Source organism: Thermobia domestica, chromosome 6 (assembly GCF_964235325.1).
Source record: "Thermobia domestica chromosome 6, izTheDome1.hap1.1, whole genome shotgun sequence".
NCBI classification, from domain to species: domain Eukaryota; kingdom Metazoa; phylum Arthropoda; class Insecta; order Zygentoma; family Lepismatidae; genus Thermobia; species Thermobia domestica.
In genome coordinates, this window is record NC_137459.1 from 199,713,956 (window position 1) to 199,736,246 (window position 22,291).

Genomic DNA, 22,291 nt, shown 5'->3' on the forward strand with positions numbered 1-22,291 from the left:
TAGCACCGTGGAGCTTCATACAGGACCCACTTTTCATCATATGTCAACACCCTGTCCAGATATGGCTCCTTCCTCAGAAGAGACAACAAAGTAACACAGATGTCTGCTCACGTTGCCTTCTGGCCCAGAGTCAAATCATGTGGAATAAATCGACCCAACTTTTAGTTCTTCAAGTTGATGAAGGTGCTTCCGAATTGTTTCTCCACTCATACTGAATTGTAGTCTTAGTTTCTCACATGTTTGGCACTGTTTGCCTTAATTACTGCCTGAAGATCTTCATTTTGTACACGTGTTGGTTTTCCGACACGTGGTGCGTCTTCGAGTGTTTTGTCTCCGTCCTTAAACTTGTTAACCCCTTTAAGAACTTTGGTACAATTTGTACAATCCGCGGCAGAAAACCTGCAACATGAGCATGTAAGTTTATTGTGAAATGACAAAGTCTTTTGCTCCAAAATAAGTGTGCACGGGAGGAGGCCGAGGTTTATTCTGGCGTGATTCGTTCCACTTAGACGTTATGTTCATTCCCTGTGCTGTTAGGCGTAGTTTTACAATAAGCTTACATCCTCATGTTGCAGTTTTTTTGCCGCACGGATTGTACCACACGGGTGTTTTATGGTACTTTGTTATAACTCTCCTATTTGAGCTTTTTCGTCCGTTTTTTCTTTTCAAGTCTAGAGGCATTGTAGAACACGTTACGTATGGCTTCACGCCTACCTGCTTCGAGACATAGGAGGTGATGATATCAGAACTAAACTAAAAAGTATATTTTCGTTTGTTAGGCCTATTTTCAATATTTTTTGGCGGGCTTACTTTTGTACCTAGAAGATTGAAATTTTGCACAAACATTCAGTCCACCGAGTAGTATGTATCAGATTTTTCAGATCTCTGGGTTAAAACAGGGGGTCCAGAGGGGCAGAAAGTTTAAAAAAGGGGTATTTTAACCAAAAAATACTTTTCTTCGCGATTTTCCCGCCTCAGATACACGATGGAGGCATGTGAATGGTACAGTTTGAAAGGCAGTTCTATTCTAAAGAGAATGATCGACAAACCATGATTCTAGGATGAATATGGATGTCTTAGGAAATTTTTTTACCTGAGATCAGGGTCTTTTGCGGTAATCTGGGGCATTGTGATTATTGATAAATATTTTCCCGCTCTTACAATTCAAGATAGAAGCTTGAGATTTGGTATACACATTTAGTCTACCGAGTAGTATTCATCCGATTTTTTCAGATCTCTACGTTCACACAGGACCGTTCCAGAGGGGCCCAAATTATGACCAAAAAATTTTCCGAAAATTTTCTCTCAATTTTTCCCTCTCCTGGTATATGGTATGGGCATGTAACTGATACCACTTGAAAGCCTGCTCTGTTCTAAAGAGAATGAGGTATGAACCATGATCCTAAGGTAAACAGTGACAATGCAGTAGCTGCTTGACTGAAAGTCTAAAAATATCCCAAAAACCCAGGGTTAAACCACCGCTGCACAGTCCGCGTAGTCACGACACCCTCACCAAAGGCCTGGCATATCTTTCGTCCCGCCGCGGCGGCGTTTGAACCCAGTTTGAACTCGTATAGCATAGACGCCCTTATGACGCTCTGTGGAGGTTCTGTGTTCACTTTGTTCTTACACAAGTTCACGGCGTAACGGAACTACCACATTTAGGTAGTATTGGGTGAATTGAACACAGAAGCGACAGAACTTGCCGCAGAACAGATCATCCACCCATTCACCACAATACTCTTACGTATGCAAACAGACGCCCGCAGAGCAATACGATTTCCTGGAAACATCGATCCAATGTGAACGTCCGATAAATATGACGTACGTGGGAGTGTAGTTATCCAGTATAAGTGGCATAATGTCTCGCGGACATAGTTGTGAGAAGCACGAAACAGGTTGCTCAAAGTCACATAATGGGGCATTGGTAGAAGTCGGCGCATTATCAGTGATGATGTACAGTGGGTAAAAAAAAGTATTTGGACACCTCGCGCAAAAACAAAAGAGCCGTTACTTCGCAGCGTACATAACAAGATAATAGATTGGATTGTATGTTGGAAACAAGGGGCAAATACAATCTTTTATTTGCATGTATACTTATTAACAAATCTGAAAATTATACAGTATAATATCGAACGAAAGATAAGAACAGTTGACAGTAGAACAAAAAAAAAGTATTTGGACACAACGAAAAATGAACATAAAAATCTATGAAATGAAAACAAGGACCTCTCAGTACTTTGTCTGATACCCTTTAGCAGCGAAGACTGCTTGAAGACGTTTTGCATTGAATTGATGTATTTACAACAAATGGCGGAATAAAAGTTTGCCCATTCCTGTCGAACATACTGAATCAACTGTTGTCTGCTGGTAGGGTTGCGTTTACGGATATTTTTCTTTAGTTGGAACATCCACTTATCATCCAAGCCAAGTTTTTGCGCGCTATCCTTTAAGTTTGATTGTAAGATTTCCAAATACACTCTCGCAGTCATAATACCATCAATCACGTGGATATTTCCCACTCCATTAGCATTTACACACCCCCACATCATCAATGAACAGCTGTCATATTTAACTCTTGGAACGATATTCTGTTTTCCGAATGCTTTATTCTTCTTTCGCCACACATGTTGGTATCCATCACTTCCAAATGAGTTGATTTTAGTTTCATCTGTGAAAATCACGTTGTGCCAAAAGTCCACATGTTCATTTTGGTACTTCTTTGGGAATTCTAGTCTTTTCTTTCTGTTTGTCTGACAAATGTATGTTTTTTTTCTTGCTGTACATCTTCGAAAACCTGCTGTTTCAAGTGTATTTCTTACTGTTTGAGGTGTAACATTGACTTGCATGTCCTGGGCGAGTGATGTGGCGACCTGTCTTGCACTTGTTCGTGGATTTTTCTTCACATGTTCTAATGATGTACTTTTCTTGTCGGGGATTTAATTTCCTTGGTCGGCCTGTTCGCGGCTTATTTTGTAGTATTTCTTTCTGTTTTGTGTTTCTTTATAATATAACCAATAGTGGAAGGTAACTTGTCCACTATACGGCCAAATTCTCGGTAACTTTTACCTTCTCCATACAATTTCACAATCTACTTTCGTTCCTCTAAAGTTGTCTCTCTCTGTTTTCTCCCCATGGTACTGGTTTCGTCTTCAGCAGCTACGAACTGCCTCACTCTACTTTCTAGACTACCCAGATGTACTGAAGCAACTCTTCTGCTCCAATTTTTGCGTGATTTGTTCCCGATCAGAACGCTGTCCAAATACTTTTTTTGCTACCCTCCTACCTACCTATTCCTTTTTCCTTCACTCACGGCTGTCATATGGGGTACATGGCAGTATTCAGTAGGCGACAAAACTATCATAACTCTGGTGTTAATACTCCAATAATCTTTTGGTCTATACTGACTTGCATATATGGTATTTACTTGTGTTTTCATCGTAGCTCTAGCTGTCCAAATACTTTTTTTATCCACTGTATGTATACTCTGGGAGTAACTGTTTGCATAATTATAATGCAGTTCAAACATAATGGAAAACCTTAGTGGATCCAATATTGGGGGTAGACTGACACCAACAATACGGTTGAAACGTATTGTCGTCGAAAGTGCTGAGACTCAGACATCCAAAGCTGAAAATTACATCGCAGCCAAAATCGACAAATCAGCACGAACCATGAAGCAGTGTTTACATAGTGCGGGAATTCACCTACACGTCGTCAAAAAGGAAGCCTCGATTTCAAAACCAAAAGTAACATATTGTAGATACATAACAAATCATCACACTTCAGGAACCATGTTCTATTTCCCGATGGAACCTATTTTACAAATTCTTGGACCGTGGGTGTAGAAGAGATGGACATACAACAATTCCACCGTGCTAAGGTGGCATAAACATCAAAGTGTGGGATACAATTTAGGAAGGCAATCGTAGTACCTGTTTTGAAACATGAATGTTATGCCACGCAATTTACGGATGATAGAACACCATGCCATAAGGTAAAGCTGACCACCCGCTCGAGTAGCAAAATGGAGTTAAAGCTCTGTCGTGGCTCGGACAATCCCCGTACATGAATCCTACGGAAAATGTGTGATATTTCCTACAATTAAATTTAAAGAAATGGCCACGCAGCCCAGCAACCAAACAACAGATACTCGCAGCATTCGGTGACAAATTGTACCACCTGTAACAGTAGGTTGAAGATGTACATGTTGCCAAAGAGGACTCCAATTTGGAAGTCTAACAGTCCACCGGACTGTTACTAACTCCAACATTTGGAAGTCCGTATTTGGACATGATGCAGTCTGTGTATTGGTAAGTAGCATCAAGCAACAGCCAAGGCTCATCTTTTGGGTGTCATGTCGGGTAATGAATTTAATTGTATGAAACAACCACTGAATACTGAATGTTTTATCGCAAATGCAAACTGAACTGCCGTCAAGAGACTAATCAAGATGGATTTTGTGCATACTCCTACTATAGACAACTATTTGCTTTATTATAAAGTTCTTCTCGGGCAATCAGCCAGGTGAAAACTGGTGGATAGGCCAACGTTTCGAGAGCTGTCATCGTTCTCGTCATCAGGGCAATTATGTAGAGATCAGCGGATATAAGTAATATATACTCTGGGCTGGAGAAAATGCTGGTTCCTGATTGGCTGAAAATGCTGGTTCCTGATTGGCTGGTTCAATCTGAAAAACTGGAGCTGTGATTGGCTGGCTAAGTTCCGCAGTCCGTGCTATTGATTGGCTGAGGGTTATCTGAATAGCACGGACTGCGGAACTTAGCCAGCCAATCACAGCTCCAGTTTTTCAGATTGAACCAGCCAATCAGGAACCAGCATTTTCAGCCAATCAGGAACCAGCATTTTCTCCAGCCCAGAGTATATATTACTTATATCCACTGATCTCTACATAATTGCCCTGATGACGAGAACGATGACAGCTCTCGAAACGTTGGCCTATCCACCAGTTTTCACCTGGCTGATTGCCCGAGAAGAACTTTATAATATACGCCGCCAGGAAAGTTTCAAATCTTACTTCAACTATTTGCTTTGCTTTTTTTTTTTTTTTTTTTTTTTTTTTTTTTTTTTTTTTTTTAGCGGTGTCCATTTTCTTCTTAATCTAAAGAGTATTTCATATCTTCCTATTAGGTGAGAATGCCTCACTGTTCACATTATTCAGAGAATGAGTGCACTGCTGTAGTAAATCGCACCTGCTCTTTTGTCCTCTGTGAGCTCCGATGATTCCATTCTCACTCACCGTGGACAGAGAAGAAAACATACGTGCAACTGAAATACAAAGGATCTTTATGAAGGGTAATGCTAATGCTTGGTCATATATGCTCGGCCTGTACGGAAGCGGTCGTCAAAAGAGCGTAGAATTACATGATGTGTTGATGCAATTAGCTGTGTACAATTCTAAATAGGGGACCTGTGCTTAATACAGGATCACCGAGAAAGAGTTTTCAGTAACTCCTAACTACTAAACCACATCTAGAATGCGTGCTCGCTACCACATATGAAAATCGTGATTATCATTACGCCTATTTAAGTCAGTTCAATCGTATGGTTGGTTATCCTACTAATAAGATTACCTCTGTTATTTTAATCCATAATCGTATGCTAGAAAATGACTTTATTATTACTACTATTATTATTATTGTAATTATTTTAATAAACTAGGTTCGGATTTATTTAATCATGTCAGATCACTATCCTCCACAATATTGCGAGTGTTCCCGTGATTCACAATACAAGTCAAACTGTGTTTGATATAAGCATGAAAAAAGTATGAAAAGATGGGTTATTCATTAGTCTCCAGAATCTCGCTGATGAAATTGGGATACGATTTTTTTTCTGTTGACATGGCTTGCCACCACAGTGTATGACCGCAAACACTAATTCAAGAACAAGTGAATGCGACCACAAAATCCAAAGAACCTTTGTATATTTTTACAGCGAAATAAAATATTCAAGTACTTCATACACACGAGGTCTATAGATGGGGTACTAGTGACATGCCAACTAACGGAATGACGACTAGTAAGTTCTTTGAGACTTTTTAGTAATAACATTTTCCCAAGTACCAAACTTTTATTTACAAACATGAAAAGGAATATTACAAATTTATCAAGAAAATTGGTGTATTATGAAGAGTTTTTTTAAGGAAAGTTTTAAGAAAAGAAAAACCAAAGAATAAAAATAATGACAAGAATAAAGTACCGTATTTTGTCATATATAATGCGCACCTTTTGGCCAGTATTTTAAAAAAGAAAACTAAGGATGTGAATAGTACTATTTCCGTATGTTTATAATTCTTATATTGTACATTTATGCGTTAAAAGTGCTATTCCTGGAAACAACAATGTCATCCTTCTACGAATTACCGGTATTACCATGCAACATCAGAATCGAATTAGTTAAAGCTTACTATTGCAACGAAAGCAATTATTGAGGATTTTGTGTAAACAAACGAACAGTAAAGTATTATTAGGCAGAAAATAAAGTACCGTGACTATTGTAGGAAGTGCTGATTTCGTCAAATAATACAACGTCCAATTTTACTTTGTGCATTTTACGAAGGAACTTCGCAATCTAGGATAGCTGGCAAATTGTTTTCGTGTAAAATATCTTGAAGCTTAACGTTGTTAAATATATGCTAAAGAGTATGGTAATAGAACTACCGAGGCACATTTGGACTTTCTCCCACTGAAAATTTCATTCGACTGTGGAAGCAACAAGAAAAACTTGATATATCAAGAAAAAAGGTAGGAAATTGACAAAATAATAATAATAAACAAGCGAATTTCGTTTTAGAGTGTAAAACTACAGTAGACTTCAAAAGTATGGGAACTCAAATAGTAAAACTTCAAAGAGTACATTTGTAACTTGGTTGCAATAGATTATTAGGATCAACTAGAATCTGTTCCTCGAATGCTGAATTCATGTCAAAAAGTTATTACTCGCTATGCCTTACTTTTTTGTTCTATGAGGATAAAGGTTGAAACAGAACTGACTAATCTGAATTACTTCCGGTTTGAATAGAGGGTTAGCAGAGAAGATGGAACCTATTCTTGTGACGCTGAATCGATAGAAAAAAAAAAGGCTTCTTGATAGCCCTTACTGTTTTGACTCTGATACTAATCGACGGACGGCAAAGCCGTTATATAAGACTTCCGACACTTATGCATAGCATAGTTTGTAATAAATACTAATGCGCAGAAGTGAAAAAAAAGGCGTTTTAGAATAGATTTCCGTTCATAAATAGCAAGATTTAAAGGAACTGAACTTTTTGCTTTTTAAAACTTCTTGTGGCTTATTCAAGTACCACAAGTACTATTTGTGGCGAGTAAGTGAAGTTATGAAATCATACTGTCACTATGCTGTTTTGGTTGTCTAACCATTTTATCAAGTGCTTACACGGGAGGGTCCCACAAGTTGTCGCTAAAATCTTATTGCCACATAGCACATCTGATAGAGCATCATGAGAAATGAACATGAGCAAAATTTAAGTTGCTATGGACCAGAAGGATATGAGCTACGGGGATTCAAAATTTGAATATCCAAAGAATTATATCATGGAATTATGTGCGTTTAAAGTAAATATCTTGAAAACAGGAGTGTCATTTCAGATTTTGCTTGGGGCGGGGCAAGATCCCTTGATTTAAGCAAAATCTCTCGTTTTTCACTGATTTACTACTACTACTATTCTTTTAAAAAAATCTATATAAATCTCAAACTCAGGGGGGGGGGGGGCAATTGCCCCTCCCTGTCCTCCCTAATGACGCCCCTGCTTGAAAACCATTAAAGCAATCAAAACAAAAGTTGCACAATATAATGAGAACAAAATACCCTATTGAAAACCATAAACAGTGTTGCCAACTCAGCATAAAATATTATTATAAATAGCACGATACACAAATTTGCACAGATTTAAAATGCACTATTATCACTAAACATAACAGTGAAGTGTAATAGTACAGTGTTGCACACTATTGAAGCTACATGTGCTGAAAATGTACAATGGAGAAGTCTGATATGTGGCAACAGATGGTAATAAAGGAATCTGGGTGTCATACTATGAATTTAGTTCAAATGCATAACACCGATAGTATAACATAGCAAAATGTCAGCAATGTCAAAATATTGATGCATTTGAAAAACTAAATTGAGTGATGCCATTTTTTCGTCCTGTGTCAGCTTCGAAGCTATATGAGTGCAAAGTGGGATCCGAATCACTATGAAAGAGAAAGATAATGAAATGTAAGGTGAAAAGTACAACAAAAAGATGCCTGAGGCGGGATTGGAACCCGCGATGCCTAATATGTTTGTTATCTACCCTTCTAGACCATACTGCTGTCCGGTTCGACTAAAAATGAAATGAAGTAGTTATAAAAATAATTATATTTCCAATGCGAATATGGTAATATTACAGTGTACAAACATAATCATATTGTATGTGGGAGAGGAAGTAAAAGAATATGTCACTTAACACGAAAGACACAAACCAAGAAAGTACTCTTCCAAATATTGATAAGATAACCTGGAGAACCAGTTTACAGAATTAGAATACAAGTGTTTCTTTCCTCGTGTGTGTCATTTTGTTTTCGCGAGTTGTCTACTTATTCATCGGGGCTACAGAAGTATATTGCAAAACTAACTTTTTCTAATGCATTCCTTAATACCCTTTGTTCCCACATATCCGACTTCTCCACTGTACATTTTCAGCACATGTAGCTCCAATAATGTGCAACACTGTACCACTACACTTCACTGTTATGTTTAGTGATAATAGTGCATTTCAAATCTCTGTAAACTTGTATATGGTGCTATTTATAATAAAATATTTTTATGCTGAGTTGGCAACACTGTTTATGGTTTTCGATAGGGCATTTTGTTCTCATTATATTGTACAAGTTTTGTTTTGATTGCTTTAACGGTTTTCAAGATATTTACTTTAAACGCACATAATTCCATGATATAATTCTTTGGATATTCAAATTTTGAATCCCCGCAGCTCCCATCCTTCTGGTCCATAGCAATGTGCTATGTGGCAATCAGATTTTAACGACAACTTGTGAGACCCTCCCGTGTTAGAAGTTATACATCTTGGTATATGTTTTACTGGTTCCCTAGATTCGCACGGCATCATCGTGGAACGTGTAAAAAAAAAAAAAAAAAAAAAAAAAAAAAAAAAAAAAAAAAAAAAAAACCTACGAATGTACGTTGTAAAATAATACTAAGTGAGAACGGGGGAAGTGAAATAATTAACACTCCGGAAACCATGTATAAACACATTCTGAAAAATAATTTTTAGCATATACCTAATTAAGACAAAAAGACTATTTTTACACAGTTAATCATGTTTATAAATTAGCATTCGGCTAGCTGCAGACAGTCTCCAGACTTCAGCGTTTGCTTAGCCTATAGCCCTGCACTTCTTAGATCCCTAGCATATCCCTTATCTTAAGAGATTTTGAATATGGCCATCATATAAGAATTTCAACTCCCAACCTTTTTCTTTCTGTCTTTTTCTTCCCTTCTAAAGCAAACGTCAAAAACTGCTTAAACACTTCTTTAATTAACATGTCTTACTCTGAAGGCATTTCGAAAGAAGGACATGTTATTTTAATAACTACAACCCGTACTTTTTTTCTCTTTCTTTCTAGGCAAATAAAAAAAACTGTGAAACACTTGTATAATTATTTTAAATGAGAAGTCAAAATACGAAACTGCATGTCTTTAACCTTAAAGGATGCCGAAATATGGATAGATAATAATTGTAATTCCCACCCTTTTCCCTTCTCACCCCTTTTCTTCCCTTCTAGGTGAAATATAAAAAAATCTGAAAGACGTGTCTAGTTATTTTAAATGAAACGTCCAAATGCACAATTTCATGAACATTCAGATATTCTGAGATATGGACATTTTAATATAACAATTGCTCTTCCCCGTCGAATTTCCAAACCTCCTTCCTTAGTGGGACCTTTATCACAAATCCTATTCCCTGTCCACACTTGAAGTGGAGATCGCGGTGGCTCAGTGGTAGAGCGTTCCCCTCTAGTGCACGGGGTACTTGGTTCGATCCCAGCTCTTGCCCAGTGCGCTTTGTGGTGGACTAACACCGCGTGCGTGGGTTTTGTAGAGTTCTCCCACTTTATTCATTCACGTCTCATCATCACCGTCTACTTTAGCCTAGGCGGTATAAGAGTGGGACGTAAAACTTAAAATCATTTTTGTAGCTTAAGTGGTGTTACCAGAGCGTTGATCAGTCAGCCAGGACGACTTATATTTATTTACTAGACACATATATTCACCATTGTTTTGTACGTTGTTTTTCTTACTGGTCAAGGTAATATTTAAATGAATTTTTGTACAGAAAACAACAATAATTAGGATTGCAAAACTGTTTTATTATGTAACCAGGGACACACATGCTTAAATCATTTGCGGCGCATGCAAGGTTGAAAGGGAAAATTGGTCCAATTCTTCGGTGCATAATAGTACGTATGTTAATTAAAAAAAAAACTTCCAAAATTAAGTCTAGAAGCATTTGTAACTATAAAAGTGGCTCCTATCAAAGAAAATATTGCAAGGGCTCTGTAATTCGCCAAATTATTATCGACACATTTAATTAATTAATTTATCACACACAAATACACAATATTTACTAAAATGTGTACACTATATTGTAGCAGTAGTAACATTTAACTATATAATGTAGACTAAGCCTTTGGCTAACTTTGGGCTCCGCCCCCAGACTCCCGAGTTTGCACGGCCTACGGTCTCGCATTTCTTATCTATCGGCCTTTGAATCAACAGTGAATTTTGTGAATTTGCTTTTCATATTTCCTGAATCTGCCCATCCGGGGACTACGCCCCCACAAACTGCCTTTGCTCGGCTTACGACCTCGCACCTCTTGAACTCACAATTCTATCGTTTCTTTTCCTATTTAACTATCTAAAAGATAAGATTTTGTATCCCAAGAAAACGCCCATTTAAAAAGCATGGGAATTTCTTCATCCCCCTAAGACCCTAAAAAATTAAAAATATTCACATTAGGTAATTTCCTGTCGTTTAGTTCTGGAAGGCTACAATCGTGCTAAATTTCATGACTCTTATCCTACCGGAAGTGCCTAAACATTTTAGGGTGTGGAGGACGTTCCATATAAATAATATGGGAAAGATTTTTCAGTTCTCCATAAAACCACTCAACGGTTGGAATTTTTTTTTATTTCTGATGATTAATTTAGATAACGCTGACTAAAGCGTGCAAGCACACCAAATTTCAAGGTTTTAATCCAATTCTAAGTACCTAAAATATGAAAAAATAGACCCCAAAAAATAGGTCCCAAAAAATATAGCCTCCCCAAAAAAGACCCATTTAAATAACATGGGGAAATTTTTCATCCCCTCTTTAGACCCTCTAAAAATTAAAAATATTCACTTTTGGCAATTTTCCTGTGAGTTTGTCTCGAAAACCTACAATCATGTCAAATTTAATCACTGTAGCCCTACAGGAAGCGCTCAATAATTTGGGGGTGTGAAAGGTGTTCCTTATAAATAACATGGGAAAGATTTTTCAGTTCCCTATAAAATCACTCTAAGGTTGGACTTTTTTTTATTATTTTTACTGATTTACTTAGGTGGTGCTAAGGAAAACGTACAAGCATTCCGAATTTCATGTTTTTATTCCAAGTACCTAAAACAGGAGATTATAGGTAAAAAAAAAAAAAAAAAAAAAGGCCCATTTAAGTAACTTGGGAAAATTCTTCGTCCCCTCTTTAGACCCCGTAAAAATTTAAAAATATTCACTTTTGGCAATTTTCCTGTCGGTTAGTTCCGGATAGCTACATTCATGCCAAATTTAATCATTGTAGCTTTAGAGGCAGTGCTCAATAATTTATGTCAGCTCATGTAGTTTTATATATAATTAGGATTAGGATTAGGAACTAAATCGCTGGAACCGATCTTACGAGATGTTGCACAATAAGAAACAACAACAATATCAGCGTCTTATTAGGAATCAAGTACCGTTTTCTGTATCTTTTAGGCAATACATGACGAATCGGAATTTTCCGCTGAGTCACAGCAGGAATCGATACTCCTATACTCCTTTATCAAAAACTGTCCAACTTTATGTAAGTTAGAAACAATAGTGTTCTCCCTACTTTATAGTAACTTATATTCCATAAGTACGTTTATGCATTTCTAAGTTAACAGATATTTATGAGAGGTATTCATTTTAACTTACAACTACCATTAATATGATCGGAAACCAGGGATTAAGCTCAAGTTTTGGTAAATTCTAGACCTTTTTAGGAAGTCTTTTCAGTGTTACAAATTGTGCTTATCAAGTTACGTTCTGATGTGAAAATATATAACCAATTACTTTTGCATATTTACTAGAACAAACATTATGAAAATATGAGTTTTCTCTAGTTCGAAGAAATTCCTATCCGATCGTTTTTGTAACATTTTGCAACAAGTTTACAGTTAAACAACAAGTTAAAATTTCAGCGTCCGTGGCCTCGGTATAAGACATGCCTACCAATTCAGTTAAATTTAATATCCTTTACATTAAATTGCTTAGAAGTACTGAAGATGGAAATCGTAGACTGGCAAAATGTCACGAAAAAATCGTGGAGTATTTTCTGACATCATCACAGTCCGACTTGCAGAATACCGACCGATCATCTTATCTCCTTCAGAACGTTTTTCGAACCTGTTACTCCATAATTTTCTCTCCTGTTCTTCTAATCAAAACAATTAACCTTTTTCTGTCAGACATACATACTCATTGGGAAACAATAACGTATGATCATGTACAAGGTTTCGTTAACATATTAAACTTTACCTGTTTTTTCACTGATCATGAGAAAACTTCTTGCTACTTCTCCATAAGCTTGCACAAGAGCTGTAAATTGCTCTTCAGTGAAGGTGAATGGAAGCCTGGCCACACACAACATCATTTCTGTAGGAGTGGGTGAGACAGGAACTCGCTGACCTCTTATGCAGAATATGCGCTCACGATCCCATTCTTCTAACATCTCAGGGTCTTCTAAAACCACTCGTGCAATTCCTGATCCTGTGCTACATTGAATCTGCACAGACTGAATTGGGAAGTCTGCAAGAATTTCCCGTATTTCCTGAAAATAAATAAAAATATTATGAGAAATAACAGTTATAAATCAGAACGTCATTATTATATATTATGCCTATATATAAACAAAGAACCATTACAATCAAAAACGCATAAATCATCATGTGGTCTCGAACTTTATTTCTTACTAGAATTCTCTCTGTTAGTTTATGTATTAACCATGAAAGACAAGATAAATTTATAAAACACTAGAAATAAAAATAATATTTAATGTCTTGTCTATACACAATCAGACATGTCATTCAACGGAATGTATTGATGTGTACTATTTTTAATCTTCGAATCTCTAATGAAGTTCTAATGCTGTTTCAGCTTCTCTGGTTCTTCTACGTTTACACCCAGTATTCCATCCTACAGATTAAAATAACAGATGGCAAGTTAACTTGTACAGTTCTGATATACGTAACTCCCTAGAAAAACTAGAACTTGCGAATGACACACGGATTCATCACACACATGTTAGATCACTCGACTATACTAACCAGTTGAACTACACACTAACGAACCTAAAAGTTGACTTTTTTGGGGATTATCAGTTACTCTTATTCAAAAGTATGATAACTGTAAAATGGAATATAAATCGTGACAAACTGAATTTAGAGAATAAGTATGGATGGATGCAAAATTTAATTAGCTGAAAACATAACAGAATAAACTTAGTGGCAAAGAGAAGTCATTACAATTCTAGTATTGTCTGGGACAAATTAGTATGCTATTGGGATATTTATATGATGGAAACGCATGAATAATTACCGCTAAAATTTTGATATGAAGAAAAGTTAACACAACTTAATCCTCAACCAAAACTAAAATTACGAGAAATAGAAGAAAGTTTACAATCTTTGATTAAGTGTTGCTATCAGTTAATTTTATGCCTGTCTTCTTTCGCATTTCAACTCAATGAGACTTGCTTTCTATTTCAAAGCTCTTTTTGTGTCGCAAGACATTCCAAAAGATGGTATTTATGATAGGCTGCTACGTAGAAACAATGCAAAAGTAAATCTACATCGCACAGTAACAAAATTATTTTGCTATTTCATACTAAACGAGACATATAAATTCTTATTTCATTATGGTTACTGAAAGGTAATTGAAAAGAAATATGAACTTAATTACATATCAAAAATAATGAAAAACCTAACATGAGTAAGCAAGCATAGTATGCGCAAGGGGTATTACTTAATTTATCTTATGAAATCTTCAATAAAATTAACTTGATAAAATCTAGAATTGTAAAAGATTGGAATATACGTCCCTTAAGTAATTTCCTCCCCCTTCTTTGTCTGCTTTTTAAAAGCACAAAAATCTTTCCCTCCTTTGAAAGAAGCTTGTTATCTTGAACCTTAACTGAAGTTTACTACTACAGCGCTCTATGGAGCTTTCCAGATTAACCTCCGGAACACCACTGAAACGTTTGCTCATCCATTATTCAATACAGACTCTTGCTGCAACCACACTAGTGTCTGTTTCCAGATTTGTTGGACGTCTTCAACCTCGGCATTTAGTAACATCAGAACAGAATTAAAAGCATACTTTATCCATATTTAAGTTCTGGAACCGTTTCTCTGGGTAGAAAAACACACTTGCAAGCTAAAGCAAGAAATCAGTTGTTGTGTTTAATACATGAACTACTGTATTTAATCATCATGATTTCTGAAACTGATAAAAACAATGGAGAAAGGAAACAATGACAGCTATGAAAGGTCACCATTAAGACTTTAAACAGTGCATATGAAGGAAGTGTAATGTACTTGGTACGCTGTTAGTGCTGAAAATTCACGAATGTTTACCCGAAAATGTATGGTTGTTGCAAGTAGGAGATATTTACGAGAAGTAATCCTATATATTCTAGGATCTTCCCTTGGCATATAGTATAAGTATGATTTAGAGAGATTTCTACCGTCTTCTTAGGACATTTGTATTACTGAATCGAATCCACTTTCTAGCAAAGAAATTACAAATAAAATAACATACATAAATAACACTTTCATCGTAGGAACATCACTAAAACATGTAATTATACCAATTTTAGTAGACGAAAAATGTACATGATTTATTCCATTATTAATTCAATTATTTTATTAGTAAATCTGCATCAAAGAAAAAACCAGCAAAGGCATTTAAGGTTACACTCACTGAAGCACACTTGGCATAATTATACGTGAGGTATAATCACAAACAATATTAGGAAAGATCCCAAGCGACGTAATACCCCCCCCCCCCGCCAAAAAAATATTCATTTTGGACATGTATCAAGAGAACACACACTAAAGCTCATGAAAAAAGGAAATACTAACAGAAAAACTGCCGAACACTACCAAAGAAAACGACACTCAATCATAAAACCTAAGTCAATATTTAATAATGTTAATCATAGTACATCAACCCCACCGAAGAAAAGAAGCTACAAAAATTTAAAAAGAATGTATTAAAATTAATGAGAAACTTGAGACGAACATATTGAAAAGGAAAGGGTGCACAAGCCATAGCACTGAACTTTCTCGCTCTCATTTTGTAAGTCGTGTCATGTCATGGCTGTTATTACTGAAACATTTATGTATGAAATACAAATTGTTATAGGTGTTTTCGGAAAACAGACACAAGACATATTCCTAAATCTAAATTACATGTTACGGATTTTCATGAGAAACCACTTAGATCACACCGTGGGGTCAATAATAAAATGTGAATTTACAACAGAATCGTCAGTCACTTTTGAGAAAAATATCTGAAAATATAATAAACTTCGATTCAACTAACCATTGTTAACTGTTTCCGGAGAAATTTTACAATTAGAGCCCAGATTAAAAAAAAAATAATGGATATGCACATATACAAGTTAATATTTGAAGTTACGAATCATTTTAAAATTCTTAACGTCCTGAACTGATAGTTGTGTGTGTACTGAACATTCCTTACGAAAGTATCTTTCCTACTAAGTGAGTGGAGTATCACCAACACCATGTCCAGACTGAACATTAGGGATATGTGGGAGGGTTAGTGACAAAATTTCAATCAATTACACAATACAAGATCAGTTAAGTTTATCCAAAATCTGTACCCTAAGAGTTATTCAGTTTACCAAATGTATGTAAATACATAGAAGTTAATTTTGTATATAGTTCAAGAAATTTTATTCTATAAAATATCTTATGAGCACTACTAAGAAGTGTAGTAGAAGTTTTCTCTTGAACAAGTGGATGCTGAAAGATCATTTTTAGTCTACAAACTTATTTTAACAAACAATAAGCAAAGTTTGATACTAGAAAACCTTGACAATTTTCTAATAGTGTACCACGGAAATTCATTCTATGCACAATAAATTGCAAACAAAATTAAATTAAATTATGAGTTTTACATCCCACGCTTATGCCGGTTAGGCTAGAGGAGACGATAATGAGTAATGAATGAAATGGTGGAGTGAAGAAAGTGGGAGAAAACGGGAGAACCCACGCACACGGTGTTTGTCCACCACAAAATTCACTTGGCGGGGGCTGGGATCGAACCCGGGACCCCAAGCACCAGGGGTGAACGCTCTACCACTGAGCCACCGCAGCCGCTCTAAATTAAAAGAAATGAACCTGAAATTAATAAGATGTTTCTTAGCTAAATATTATTTTATGTTTAATACATGTTTGTGTGTATGTTTTCAGATTTTCTAGTACATGTAAATCTACGTCCTAGTTATGGAACTGTAGGGTTGTAAACAAAAGATATGGAAGTAAGATATACCTTCTGAATTCCTTTCAGAAAGAGAAATACGTTTGTTAGTGAAATGTTGATTGAAGAAATAGGAACAAAACCGATAGATCTGTTATCAAGAAATTCGCAATTTATTTTCACCCTTTAGTAAACTACTCTTATTTATGTAGTTTATTTATTTATTTTGTTTTGTTTTCATTATTCATTTTTCGAGTAGGAAGAAAATTCAAATCTTCTCTTGCAGAAGACCGTAAGTTTAAAATTGAATCCGGATGCGTATAACTTCTAGGCGAAGGTACATGCATCGGGACGACCGGACGGACAAATGTTCATAAAATAACGTTTTCGAGATATATAGCAGCCATGGAATGGGTAAATGAGTCGAAAACTCGAATTCAATTTTTTTTTCATGACTACCGTATTTTCTTCTATGGACGCCCAAAAGTAAACTTTAAATCACACACACGATGCTACAGGAATCTGGCTTCGAGTAAAGTGTAACGTCTCACCAACACAATCATGCAAAATATTTATTTCCATTGACGTAGATGTACCAAGAAACAGACCTGATATACTACTACCTAAGTATAAAACAAATGACCTTGAACTTAGTTCTCACAAGAAAGAGCTGCCCGAATGGAATTTAGTCCAAAAGTTCTGTTTCTTTCGTTAGGAAAACAATGGCGAAAACTGGCAATGAACCATCAACACGTGCCGCAACATAATCTCGTATCATCATTTATTTCCTTCCTTCTGCTCTCCTAAAAAAAAAAAAAAAAAATAAATAAATAAAATAAAAAGAAGAGAGCCAACAGCCTCTACGGTGCAAAATAAATTATAGGAACGTTAACACACTTTCGTTCCAATTTTAATCATTTCCTGCTCTAGTTGGACACGATCAAAGTGTTCTGATTTTTTTCTTTATTTTAGGAAAATTAGAATCAGGGTATTAGGAATGTGCTAGTAATTATTCAACTTAAAACAACTGACAGAAAGATTAACAACAGAAGTATGAAACAAGTCTACGAAGTTGATTATGAAAAAGTAAATGAGTCGAGATTTAATAATGTGGACCATCTTTACTAACTTATCCCAATAAATCTCAAATACATTCGATTCCCTACAAATGACAGACATATACAAAACATTATCAGTACAAGCTAGTAAGTTGAGAGAGAGATAAGAACTAATTATTGTATATAGCTCCACCCCCACACCCGCAAGAAAAAAAACAAGCTTTACCTCGGTAATACAATGGAGACACTTAGTACAGGGTGTCCAATATACAATGCAACCCGGAGTTTGGGATAGTACAACTTTTGAACCTGAAGTGATACACAAATACTGGTTATACCAAAATGAAGCCTTGTTTATGCATATATTTTTAAACTAGGAAGCAACGATTGAAGTACACTAGGAACCACACAGTGTTTCCAGATGTAACCGAAGGTGTTTTTTTTTTTTTTTTTTTTTTTTTTTTTGCAAAACATGTGAATTGACCCATAACTCATACGTATGGATGTTCTGTCGTTAATTTTCAGTTTATTTAGTTGGAGTTGCTTGGAAACTATGGAGCAGAAAAAAGAATTTTTCATATCTACCAATAACTAATCGTATGAAGCCTCTGTAATGGGGAACTAGGGAAATCGTAGTTTTCATAAATTAACACTCTGAATTGGCAACATTGCTGATGTTTCAGTGCATCAAAAGGTGTGGTAAGGATCTGTCTACATTATGCAATTCCTGAAAACAATGAAAAAGAAACTTTGAAATTACCATGATAATAATTTTAGTTGCATGCACCCGGCAACACTGCTATTCATTTCTATGAGGTACACAAGAACAGGTATACAAAGGTATACAAGAACAGGTATACAAAGGTATACAAGAACAATTCTCGAACTATTCAAGACCTGGAAACGAACATTCGCAGAGCAATTGAGAACATTAACACTTATAATCTTCGTAAAGTTGCTGCCAACCTGATGAAACGTGTGAACCAGTGTTTGAATCAAAACAGGGGACACTCACAGCATCCGCTGTAGAGCTGATACCTCATTGCATGGTAGTAGCAGTGTTCCCGGACGCATGTAAGTAAACGTTTTATCATGATAATTTCAAAGTTTATTTTTCATTGTTTTCAGGGATTGCATAATGCAGACACATCCTTAGCACACCTTTTGATGCACTGAAACATCAGCAATGTTGCCAATTCAGAGTGTTAATTTATGAAAACAATGATTTCCCTAGTTCCCCCTTATAAAGGCCTCATCCGATTAGTTACCGGAGGAAATGAAAATTTCCTTTTTCTGCTCCATATTTTCCAAGCCACTCGAACTAAACAAACTGAAAATGAAGGACAGAACATCCATACGTATGAGTTATGAGTCAATTTACGTGACTTGTAAAAAAAAATTGATTTACGCCTTCGGTTACATCTGGCAACACTTGCGGTTCCAAGTGTACTTCAATCATTGCTTTCTAGTTTAAAAATATATGCATGAACAAGGCTTCATTTTTGTGTAACCATTATTCGTGTATCACTTCAGGTTCAAAAGTTCTACTATCCCAAACTCCGGGTTGCATTGTATATTGGACACCCTGTATTATATACTACTTTTCTCCCCTTTCGTATAGTGAATTCAAGCTCAACGTTATTACGTTTATTGCGAATTTTACTATGCAAATTATTTTGTTCCTACATCAGCAAAATATGTCTTACCAACTGGGACGCATACTTACAGCCTAGTTAATTATAGCTTCCTACATAACAGCCATGTACAGTCCACGACAAAAGCTCTTTCAGTTTGATGAAACTAGTTTCGCAAATAACTTCAGAACGGAAGGACAATTTAGTACAATTTCCAGTAAATTAGAAAGAATGCAATTTTCTGTACGTTCCAGCCTTGAAACTCTGCGAATGCAATTTTCTGTACGTTCCACCGTTATTCCCAAAAAATTTTACAAAGGAAATAAATGTTGTTGCTGACTGTACCTGACACTGTTGGTTGGATTGGAATTTAGCACCTCTGACAGCACCAAAGCTGTAATAAGACCAGGTCTACAGCTTAACGTGGGATCCAGAGAACCTGAATTTCCGCCGGGATTGAACCTGGGTCTCCCGCACTGAAGGCGCATACGCTGTACCCGACAAGTATGACAATGTATTTAGAATAATACAGATTTTAGCACACTCTTAGGATATTTGGAACAAGGTACAGAATGTGTTAATATTTGTATTTTCAAGTTGTGTCAATAACAAAAAGAAAGTGACTTCACCACAGCACCAAGTCGTCTAGTAGAATTTATTGAAGGCGACAAGTTTAAGGCTGATATTGGAGTATTGATTCACACGACTCACGATAATCCCATCAAAAGGCCTGTCGACTTGCAGCGAGAAGGTTAGCCCCAAAAGCAACATTCAAGGCACTTAGTAAACATCCGGAGAAATTGAAATACAATTTCCTGGAATTTCTTTGGCAATTTCAGGTCTCTGAAGGCTGCTTTTTGTATAGAACCAACGGAGTCCTTTTGTACGGCGTCTAATGACGTCTCCTTTAAGTTTTCATCCAACTCGCTGTAGATAAGACTTGTGTCTGTGAAGGGGGAAAAGTATATAGGAAACTCAACAGTCACGGCCGACGGTTTTCATTACGAACAAGGGATGATAAAAACAAAGCCTTACAAAAGGAACAAAGTATATATATATATATATATCAGGTGTTCTAAAAATGGTGCCCACGGACCACACAGCATTATTCTGCAAGTCAAAATAAAGCAAAATATATATTTTTGTATACCTTTCGAGTCCTCTTTTGGGTACACAAATTGCACTACGTGGCAACGTCGCAAATAAAGAGCCAGATTAGATCTACCAATTTATCAAATAGTTATATCGATTCTTTCCAGAAGGCAGCTAAAGTAGATATTGATTGACAGTAGCATAACTTATTAGTGTAGAAATCGATTCAGCTTCTTCCTATATTCACAGAGTAACGCTAATTGCTCCAAATTAATCTGAGACGTTGTCACATTGTGAAATTTTGATTCCCCATTGCGCCTGAAGGAGGCCCAGGAGGGCATATCATCATATAACATTTTCGCTTTGTTTTGGCCTGTAGAATAGTGTACTGTGGTCCGTGGGTGCCATTTTTTAGTACACCCGATGTGTGTGTGTGTATTAAATATATATAAAAACTTCTATATTTCATTATTATTAATAATAATAATAATAAAAATAATAATATTGGCAAGAACCTTCCTTGGAAGTAGCTCATTACATATTGAAAATTGCATGAAAATATCACGTAATCTAAAAAGTAGTTAGCCTTTTGCGCATGAGACTGCGTTAATCTCTCAAACCGGTTAAGCATAACGTCATTTGACAGCTGAGGCTAGTAGATGTTAAAGTGTTGGCATTCTTAGAATCAGACGTAAGGTATTGCGCCACGAAGATAGAGAACCTCCTGCAAAAATACCTTACATTTTTTTTCGCTAAAGGTGCAAATGCTACGCAGGCCTATGAATTTGATTTGATTTTTAGTTTAGCCTCCCCTTTCAGCAGCGAGGCTATATAAAACGTGGACCTACAACTTAACGTGGTATCCGAACCACATGAGCTCCCAACGGGATTCAAACCTGGGTCTCCCACAGGTCCATGAATAAACGTCTACTGTTTATGGGCAAGATACATTATCAACAAAAGGTAACAGATGGTTTCATCCCATTTCGTTCCGGAAATGTCTATGTCCAAGACGCTCCTTGCAGTGAGGGAGCAATCATAGAAAGAGTGAATGCTATTCTGACAGAAGTTGAGCAAGACCAACATAATCATGAAATCGTCAATGATTTGAACATGTATCACCACTGTTAAACTAGTGGGGTAGAACAGTCTGAAAATATTTCACATCTGACTACCAATATACCCTTTGGAATATACTTAGCATATTAATACCTGAACCTAAAAAGCCCGAGAGACAAATTTTTCTACGCCTCTACCTCCTGTATGACCATAAAAATGGCTGTCAAAAAACATTAAAAAAATAATGTGATAATTTAGAATGTGAATTCCAGCGTATTTTCCTTTCGTGTAACTCACAATGAGAGATAAACATAATTGATTACGAAATTTAAATGACACCGATTCCCCACACAATCGCCTATAAAATCCAACACGGCAACCAATATCGCTACCTGATGATAAAAACTGTGTGCTGAAACGTACCAGCAAATTTTATCCCTAATGTTATTTTGTAAAGTTATGAAGTTAGTATTAGTAAGAAGTAAACATTCAGATGTGAAATATTTTCTGATTATTGTACCCCACAACATCCACACGTGAATACGGCAGCCATTATGTCTGTTATTGAGAAAGGAAATCATGCGCTAAGCAAATTACAATATGTAGTGATTAACTAATTCGTTTT

The 22,291-nt window shown here is 36.2% G+C and overlaps 1 protein-coding gene across 1 annotated transcript in view; it reads right to left on the reverse strand.

The window, feature by feature from the left end:
- The window catches only part of LOC145688399 (ribonucleoprotein PTB-binding 1-like), a 455,234-nt gene that overhangs the window by 70,391 nt on the left and 362,552 nt on the right, over positions 1–22,291 (reverse strand). The window contains exon 2 of the mRNA XM_081762581.1: positions 12,858–13,149. Within this exon, the coding sequence (XP_081618707.1) occupies positions 12,858–13,149 (292 nt within the window). The remainder of the gene's footprint in view (positions 1–12,857; positions 13,150–22,291) is intronic.